The 9,715-nt window shown below is 38.9% G+C and overlaps 1 protein-coding gene across 2 annotated transcripts in view; it reads right to left on the bottom strand.

The window, feature by feature from the left end:
- Positions 1-2,364: 2,364 nt before the first annotated feature.
- Positions 2,365-9,715, bottom strand: part of FAM189A2 (family with sequence similarity 189 member A2) — a 27,921-nt gene continuing 20,570 nt past the window's right edge. Inside the window, exons 7-11 of one of the 2 annotated variants that reach the window (XM_026073539.1) lie at positions 8,737-8,866; positions 8,020-8,095; positions 5,187-5,327; positions 3,137-3,426; positions 2,365-2,391 (exon numbers count right to left, since the gene is read on the bottom strand). In XM_026073539.1, coding sequence (XP_025929324.1) covers positions 2,377-2,391; positions 3,137-3,426; positions 5,187-5,327; positions 8,020-8,095; positions 8,737-8,866 — 652 coding nt within the window. In that variant the 3' untranslated portion in view covers positions 2,365-2,376. Of the gene's footprint in view, positions 2,392-3,055; positions 3,427-5,186; positions 5,328-8,019; positions 8,096-8,736; positions 8,867-9,715 lie in introns of those variants that run through there. The other variant, XM_026073538.1, reaches the window with a different exon arrangement.

The following is a 9,715-nucleotide window of genomic DNA, read 5'->3' as shown; positions in this document are numbered from 1 at the left end:
TTGCCATCTTGGTTTTTTTCAATATCTGTTAAAGCATGACTGACTAGTTCAACAGTTCATGGTTTTTGCAGCTCACTAAGGGAACAGCAGCTTACCTAGACAATAACTTGATTGATAGGTTTTATAAGTAATTGTGTTTTACTTGTCCTTGAGTAATTACCCTGTCAATCGGAAATTAACTGCTATGGTAAACAAATAATTTATTGAATTCTGATTTTATTTTTTCCTTTTACCTGAAGCATTTACCTACCCTTTGAAACACTGTCCAATAGCTGCTAACCTTAATTCAGGTTAGTCCTACTCCACTGAGATGGTAAGCAATTAAGTGATTTCTAATCAGGTTTTTCAAAGCTTAAATTTATACTGCAACCTGACTTAGAGCCCAGGGACCTTGCAGACTTTTTCCCCAATAAGTGACAGGGGGTTATACTGAATGTAAAACCAGGCATGAGCTGTTAAAAGCTACTGGAAACAGTGTTTGCATTAACGGAGGGGGCATAATTCTCCTTTACTACAACCTAGTTTTAGAAGGGGAATGATAAACTAGGAAGAGGAAGCTAATATGGAAGATCGAGAAGAACTCCCACTTAAGATGATGCATGTAAAAAGAACTTGAGTGTTAACTGTAATGGAGTTGAAAAATTTAATAGAGCTGAGGTAAGAGCTACTACAGTGGAGTAGTGGGTTCTTGTGGTGTTTTTTTTTTCCCCCCAAGACAAGAAAAAACCCCCACAATTTTTACTGGCTGTGTTCTTACTTCTGAGAGAATACATCAATATGCCCATGCTCCAGAAATCTTAAGAGCCCTAACATAAGTGCCTTACCAGACATGAAAGAAACCCACCAATTCCAGAGTAAACATTTTATTTTACTCAAGTTATCATCTTTCATGAGTCAAACTGCATGAACAGTTTCTCCTTCTGAAGAAGCTTAATTAAAATTCACTTACTTATAGCTTCATCTAACAATTATTAAACAGCTTTCCTACTGAAAAATAAAAAGCTTTAATCTTTAAAATAACAGCAGGAATACTTAGTCATCCTGCTGAGTTCCAGAAGGCTACAACTAGCTTTGGAAATAAACACTGTGTGCCTGATCCCAGCCTCTGRAAACACTTCGTGTATTCCGAGTTAGCAGCATACATACAGAATAGAGCTTGACAAGTAGCTGCAGTCAACAGCTTGAGTCAACTGTCTTATGCATTTATGTATTAGCCAGGGAGTGTCAACTCATGGGTCACTTTGGCCTAGTGGCTAATGTTGCCAAAACAACATCAGGTAGTTATCTGCGCATTTGCAGAGGATTGGAGATGGCTGTGTAAATGGTAAATGCTTTCAGCATGGATGGCTGCTGATACATAAGAAGCACCTCTACTAGGAAGTAAATTGCTAAAAATCAATGAAGCAACAGTAATTTACACCATATAAACACGGGCATTGACTCTGACCTGTATTCTTCAGTGAGATACAAAGTGCACACATGCATAACTGTTTTTGCCTCACCTCAGATAAACCAAGGCATAGAACCATTCTACCATATCTCTTGTAAACTGAGTATCAAAAACAATTGCATCCTAAGTGGTGACAGACTACAGAGGTGCAAAAGAACAGTGTATCACAAACATGGTAGTTGCACCTGAATAGCCCAGTTTAAAGGCCAGCTTGGAAACTGATAAAAAGGTTTTGTAGAGTGAGCTTCCTCTTAGGAGTCTGAGCAGGAGGGTATAAAAAGTGGATTAGCAACACATTCTTCCACCTACTTCTCAGAGATGATTTTCCTGTTCAGCAAGTATGTCTGACAGAAATGCTCTACTGAGGAACAGAGAGAAATCAACTCACAGTACAGTTTCCCTTACAACTCCAATAAGACTGTGAGGCCGTTCATGTTCTAGTCCCTGGATCCTTCTCTCTGCTAAGTGACTTTCAGCTGTCGTAAAAGTACTCAAATCACCACAGCTCTCCAGGTGCAGCAATCCAGGATGTCGTCTAAAAGGTAGCACACAGGCCCTTGATGACATTGCTTGCTGGGCAGGGACCATCACCTTTAAAAGGAAAAAAAGTAAAATGAGGTTTGTTTTCAGGTTCTATTTCCATTAAAATAGCTTCTTACCCAATACAAAGAGTCTAGTTGTAGATTTTTTTTTTWAATAGACAATACTAAGTGATGCCTCATTAATTTTGGACAAGTGACTGGTATTTGCTAAGGAGGTATGGGAAGAGCAATCCTATGGGAAAAAACACCGAGTGTTTTCATTCCTCACTTTTCTTTCAAAGAAGCTGCACAAGAATTAGCTCACCCCAAGCCAGGCATACCAGTTACTGTTTCATAGGAATCCAAATGTTACTTCCTGCAAAAGTCACGGGATTGCAACAAGCTTCAGGCTAGTGTGCTCTGAGGAAGATAAAGATTTAAGACACCCATAAGGAAATGTGTTTCAGCTACTTTTGTCAAATTAGTTGATGCTTATATTGACAGTAGGTGGCAGTGGGAAATCTCACTTTGTTTCCAAAACCCAAATTATAATTTGTTTTTTTTTTTGTGAGAACTCAAACCAAAACCAGCTCTTATAGCAAATCACTTGTACCATATTTGAATCAACCCATCCTTCAAATGCTCTATATGCTACCCAAACATTTAGACAAAGTCTGCAATATCTAAACTTTTAAATACTCATTCCTTTAATGTAAGCCCATTATTTTCTGCTTTCTGCTTTCTCCCCTTAGTAATAGGACTTAAATTTATCCTGCAAGCCCACCACAAAAAATTGCTTCTAGTRCGTTTTACATGAAAATTTTCTTGTTAGTCTCTGTTCTTTCCAGCTTCCAATTATAAAAGCTTTGTAATATCTCTTCCTTCTCCCCTACCATGTGCGGTATTATCATGTTTTTTACAATTCATGATTCCACCACACAGGACTATCATCTCCTTCAAGTATGCATGCTGTTCAGTCTTCTGAAAAACTCTGCCTGGTCCTGTGGGATGGGCCTCTTGTATGTTCCCCAAATGAAGCCGAAATAATAGTGAAGCTAAACTGGGTTCAAAAATTTGAAACACAGTGTACATTTGGAAATGTACATTCCCAAACCAAGGCCGGCTTTGGTTTTGCACATCATCTTGAATACAGTAATAAAACTACCTGCTCAAGAAAGGTGGCACTGGTGATAGCTTCCACCATGTGTTCTTCATCTGATTTTAAAACAGACTTGATACTTTCCACCAATTCATGTATGTCAGGGGTCATGCCGCAGGAGGACTGCCCTAGGAAGCGTGCTACAAGCAGCTTTGTGTCTATATAGGACTTATAGTCTATCAAAGATCGGGGTCTTGTCCTTGAAGCTCTTGCTCTCAAACTCCTCCGCAAAGTGACAGTATCAAGTTCTGGTTTTAATTCAGTCTGAGTTGCAGCTTCACAGCTTAGCACTGGACCTAAAGACAAAGATCAAAATAAACAATTATTTACTTAGTTCACAGTACTGATAAACACATCCTGTGAGATTTCAGTACTGATTCAGTGATGATTTAGTGCACAGTTTAACCAAGTAAAACTTAAGTAAGTCTGGCACAATCAGGGTTGCAGGTATTGCTCACTCTGTACTGGATTTACTTATTGGAGAAAAAACCTTCAGCGCATATCATATGTCAAAAAAAGAGTCTGGAGGAACATTTTTGTGGAAGTGAAGTTTGCCATTTGTATACATCAGTTCCCTTCTCTTTTGCTTCTAATCAGAATGATTAGAGTGGAAATGAGCATTTAGCATTAACATTAACATAAAGTCATACAAGACAGGTTGAATACAGTTTGCTAGTAGTCTCCTAAACTTTATGTAACTTAACTTAACCAGTCAAGAGGGCTGGTTACAAGCTAGCTGGAAATAATTTTTTCTCAAGCTGGAAACCAGTAATATTAAAAAGTGGAAGTTATACTTGAAAAAAAAAATCCATTCAAAATGACTTTGGGAGGGCTAAGCAAGGGGTAGCAGGGAGTCAATTCCACTGCTTTTAGCCTAAATAGAAGTCATTATTGTTAAACAGATAAATAAATGAGAGGACTTCTTATAGATTATTCACGTAGTCCTTTAATGTTGGCATTATGCCAAATACAACAACAATTCCAGCAGAAGAGCCAAAACCTTCCTGCAAGAGAGGATGAACTAACCTGAAACAACTTCCCTTGTTAAAGGAGCTGACTTCCATTTCTGCAGCAGCTATGTATTTCACTTTCAGGTCCAATGCTGAATAGACCTAATCTCAATTACACATTAAGCCTAAAAGGCCCAATTGCTTCTGATAGATGGATTCCATCTACAGCAGAAACACCCTGTTCTGTTTCCACAGCTGTGAATAGGCTCTGTATCATTTAACTACTGCTTCAGCAGCAGATTCTCTGGAGTACTGTGGTGGAAGTGGATAGGAGGAAGGCAGAAAAAAACATGACACAGTAGAGGCATGAAAACGTTCCATAGAATAGTGATAATCCATACAGGCATGTTCTCAATATTCAAAATAAATGGTTGTTACTAACATGCCACCTCTCCACTTACTTCTGAGTGCTAAAAATGTATCAGCAACTACTGTGGGGATTCCAAAGCCCTCTAATAAAGACTGCAGGACTCTGACTAGATTTTTAAGACTGTCAACAGAAACAAGAACTGTGCAGCCACACCAGCAGTTTTCCCACAGCAACTGAATTGGATCATTGACCCCCAAAAGTAGCTATGGCAGAGTTCACGGGATGTCCACTGTGGGAGTTTGTTTGGCTTGGGTTTTTTGGGGGGGGGTTTGGTGCTATGAAGGGAGAAGAAAAGTGATTCAAATTTAGATGCTCATACCTAAGCTAATTTTGCTTTCAATCATCGCTTGCATCAACACATGCCCTTAAGTGGTTTTAGATGTTACCATAAAAATGTCCCAAGTTTTCTCTCTTCCTCATCTTCTCTCCTCCCCCAAACAGGTAATACCTAATACAGACCCTGTTCTCAGCTGTGTAAGCCTAAAGGGAAGCTCGACTAAGATGGGGGGAGGGGAAGGATATGATGAAGCAAATTGTTTGCTCTAATGTAGGTACTTTGTTGGGAGACAGTAGTTGATTTTGTCACTTTGTAGGTTTAAAGTATTACCTTTTCTGATAATGATGTCCTTGTTAGAATTCATTACATAAAAGCACTGATACAGAAAAATCAAGTCACCTTGAGGCAGTAGGCAGTGCAGCACAGGGTCACTTTTGGACCGTTTCTGTAGAGGATTGAAGGCTCTCTTGTCTGCAGGCACTGGGTTTGCATTTGAAGGTGAAAGGCTCACTCTGCTGGAATACTTAGGCATTTCTTCACCTGAGTAATCAGGAATAGTAAAGGTGAAGTAAAAGAAGTCACAGTAAAGCAGATCATAAAATAAAGATTTGCCTGAATTCCTTTTATCTGTTAATTAATCCTCCAGTTAAACACTCCTCCTTTTCCTCAAGGTGAAATTATATGCTGTGATACAGGCAATTCCCTTTTAGTGAGTAGCTGAGTGAAGCCACTTATTTTTCCTCAGGTCTAGTTTTGTACTTCCGTCTGATGGCACCTGGCATCGTACAAGGAAAAAAATAATCTTTCTTATGCAAGAACAAAAAGCAAAATTAATGATGTAAATAATATCTTATACAGAACATCATTAAAAATGTTTGTGCTGTTATACTGAACAGAAAAGCACCAGTGACTGAAGTATCAACGAAAATTAAGTCCTGGGAGATTTGTTCTCGTTTAGCGAAGTACCTTATCTCCTACTTAAATACAACCTAGAATCTCTAAAAAGAAGAAACAATGACATAACCTATATAAAACAGTTTCTAGCCTGGAAAGTTGCAGTAGGACCTAACAACAAAGCATGGCAAGCAGGATTAAAGAAGCTGTAATCAATAAAACTTGAATAATGCTGGTGGAGTTGTGCTAGCAGTCAGTCCTTGAGGTAATGGTACTACTATTCTGGATTTTTTTGTTTTTACTGCTAAACTGAAGAATTAATTAGATTTCATGATCTTATGATAATTCTTCATAATGTTTCAGATGTTAGAGGGATAGCTGGCTAAAAGCTGTTGCGTATCCCTAGTGTGTGATGATATAGGGCAGCTGCCAAGCATCCTCAGCCATCAATAGAAGGTTGGATGCGTTCCCACCACAGTCAGCAGGGAAACTCCCATCTTCTTTGACAGGAGTGCTTTTGACTCTCCCAGTTCTGCTGGCAGTGGGTAGCTTTAATTTCCATCAGGAGCTACACAGAGTGGATTAGTCCTGATGATGCCAAGGGAATCATGGAGTTCTACACAAATCCTCTGGCACCGCAGTTTTATCACATCATAAACCATGCAAAAGTTCAGTCTTTATATATAGACTGTTACTTTCTACCAACTGAGAGAGCCCATGAAGTTACTCTGCCATGATTCTAGCACACCTCCTCAATTTCTATCTATCATCTCCTTCCCTGGACATAAATAAAGATACTGTTCAGAGCATTTTCTTTGCTTAAATTCATTGTCTTGGCATTCAGAAAAAGCAATGCTCATTTTTATTATCAAGATGCTTGCTTTGTCATTGAATCTGAATTTAGCAGCCATGGTAAGATTTAAATCGCTCTTTACAAACCATTTTGGTGGGGGGGAACACAAAGCTGTTTAAAAGATAGGGAGGAGGGTGCATTTTGTCACATGAGCTCAGGTCTTGTTTGCTTATGTCTGTCTGTGAAGAAAGTTTTTAAATACTACAATGCCTCATCATCTTTTTTTTTTTTTAAAGAGACTTTACTTCACAACAGTTGCCTCTTCCGTAATTTTCTTTTCCTGTTTTCTCTTCTCTTAATTTTAGGCACTCATCATGCAACCTAGTGTTTGATATCCTTTTTCAGTTTGTAGTCAAAGTGCCCAGAGAAAGAAACAGCAGTTTTGTCTGAAAAGACTGAGGATTAAACTTTGTGCTATCACCCTTCTGAATTTCTTTCTGGCCATCACAGCTGATGGGAAATTAGAAGCATCCAAACGCTTGTTTTCAGAGTTTCATGCAGACTGGTTTCGCTATAAGGGAAGTTTGAAAGAATTGTTATTTGATTAAATACAGCTTTATGGAAATCAACTTTTTTTTTCCTGTCATCACTTAGTAGGGACATTTCAACTGATAAAATTCACACCAAAGTTTTCCTACAGCTTGTCATAAAAGTCAGCAGAAGTGAAACCATGGTCAAATAATGGTTTGGTTTTTTTTGTTTTTTTTTTTAGTATCTGTCTTTACTCTCTGTATCGTTATGCTGTGAACATTGTGCAGGGCACAATGCCATCTTCTGCACAAAGGACAATCTTCATTGTAATGGTAAGTTAAAATGAAGATCAGAGTAGAACAGATTTTTCTGTTCACCAGGGATGTATCAGAAAAGTTGCCTGTTGCTTACCTGGGAGCCAACTATGTTTTAAGTGCAAGTGTACACCACAACAAATGGAAAAGCAAGACTGAAAACAACTCAGAATGATTTCATGGTTTTCTGAAACGATGTTGAACAAAGTTTGGTCTGGCCTCTACTTGTGATCTAGCCAGATCCTTTACCAGTATGCGGACACTCATTAAAAATTTTTCCAGTACAGGCTGGATAACAGAGGAAGTCCCATATTTAGCTCAGCACAGCATTATTTTTTTTTGCTTTTCTTATCTTCATCAGTAACATAATGTCAACAGGCACCATCATGTATACAAAGCAAAATGAGAGTATTAGAACTGGGCATTATTTCTTACAAAAGGAAAAGGTGTTTACATCTCAGTTGTTTGCAATATAGTTGCTATCCCTAAGTCTGTACATTGTATCTATCTTAAAAGCAAACAACTTTTTTGAATTTTAGAGATTAATCCCTGTTCCCACCACCCCAAAACAATCACAGTTCTGTATCTCTGGCTTGCGATATGGTGGCTGTCTTTCAAAGAAATAATAATGCTGCTGCTGTATGAAGTCATTTGGATTGGGCAGAACTGTTTTAAAACAAATTTTAAAATGTTCTTTTACCTTGAGAGGCCTGCCTATCACTTGTGTCCACAGAATCAGTAGCAACTTCTACCACACCTATTTGTAGTGTGTCTTCCTAGAATAAAATCAAAAAGTTGAAAATCACAGTCATCTTTTCTTTGTACTTTTTAAGAACTGCAACATCCACCTTATAAAGTGAACAGCTTTGCTTTACTGCAAAATGCCTATGCTACTTATTTAATTCCACCAAGGCTAGTGAATTTCTAAAATTAACATCCATCACCCAAATCAGCCAATTTTATCCTGCTGAGTATTTTCTGGAAAAAGCACCTCTCTTCTAAAAACCCCAGTGAATGCGGATCAGAAAGCAAGGAAAAACCCTGACGTAGTCCCACATGGGAGGAGTGCAGGTGTAGTAGAGAAGTAAAGCAAGGAGGTAGCACAACAGTCCCACAGAATAACCAGCAAATGGTGTGCGCCACTGTGTATTTTGTTCCATCTCCCATGGTCAGATACAGTTTTCCTCCAGGCATCTTTCATGACACCCAATTAGGAAAAACTTTTTAACTGTAAAGATGACTTACTAACTTAAATCTTTAGTGACATTTTCAGTGATCCCAGATATGTAACCAAATGTATTCTCCTGCTATTCTTAAATGAAAAAAAAAATCTGATGGACACTTACGGTGTCGCAGTGCAACCTTACCCTTTCAGCAGAAAAACAAAATAATGCTTCTAGGCTCCTATGGACTATACCTGTTCACAGCTGATCTGGCTCACCACAGCTTCATAAGGAGGAGGTGGTTCCAGAGGGCAGAACACTTCAACTCCTTTAATTCTAGCTCCATAAATATGTGGTAATGGAATCACATCAGAGCCAAGCATCCTAGGGTAAACAACACTGAATTACAGTACAGCTTTCAACCTACAGAAAAACATTATCAGCTACAGAGTTCCACTGGCTTTCCTGTGCCAACTCAGATTTTGAAATTTCAGTCAAAGCTAATAAATTTGCCTACAGCTGTAAAAGATTTTCCCAGAACATGGCAGGAAATGGCTCCTTGGAAGGTGCCTCTCCAATGGGCTCATGAGGATTTTAAACAGCTTAGGGCAGCACTGCATCTAGGACCCCATTTGGTTTTATTTCACAGAGAGCTGGGAACTGCAGGGTTCAAATACGGGTGGGATTTCAAAATAGGTCTGACTTTTTTTTTAAAAAAACCTTTTTCTTGGGTCTGACTTTATGAATTACAACTGAAATTAAAGATACTTCTGATCTCATGTTTTACATTCAAATACAGCTGCATGGCAACCAACAAACCCAAACTAAGTCTACTTCTGTGATACTTGGTGAAGAGTATTATAATTAATCAATTTGCAAAGGCATGTGTGAGCTAAATATATTTTATTGTTAACCTCACTTTTCAGTTTTCAATAGAGAGGTCTCTGCAACCTTAAATACAGCAGAAATCCCAAAGAGCTTTTTCCATATCATTTTCCTCTTAGGAGGTAGCTCTGAAAGTGCAGGTGTCCTGCACCTAGGGAGGAATAACCCCATGCACCAGGACAGGTTGGGGGCTGACCTGCTGGAAAGCAGCTCTGCGGAGAAGGACCTGGGAGTGCTGGTGGACACCAAGTTAAGCAYGAGGCAGCAATGTGCCCTTGTGGCCAAGAAGGCCAATGGTATCCTGGGGTGCATCAGGAAGAGTGTTGCCAGCAGGTCGAGGGAGGTGAT

This window comes from Apteryx rowi, unplaced genomic scaffold (genome assembly GCF_003343035.1).
Source record: "Apteryx rowi isolate R43461 unplaced genomic scaffold, aptRow1 scaffold_37, whole genome shotgun sequence".
Classification (NCBI taxonomy): domain Eukaryota; kingdom Metazoa; phylum Chordata; class Aves; order Apterygiformes; family Apterygidae; genus Apteryx; species Apteryx rowi.
This window is presented reverse-complemented; position numbering and strand designations above follow the sequence as displayed.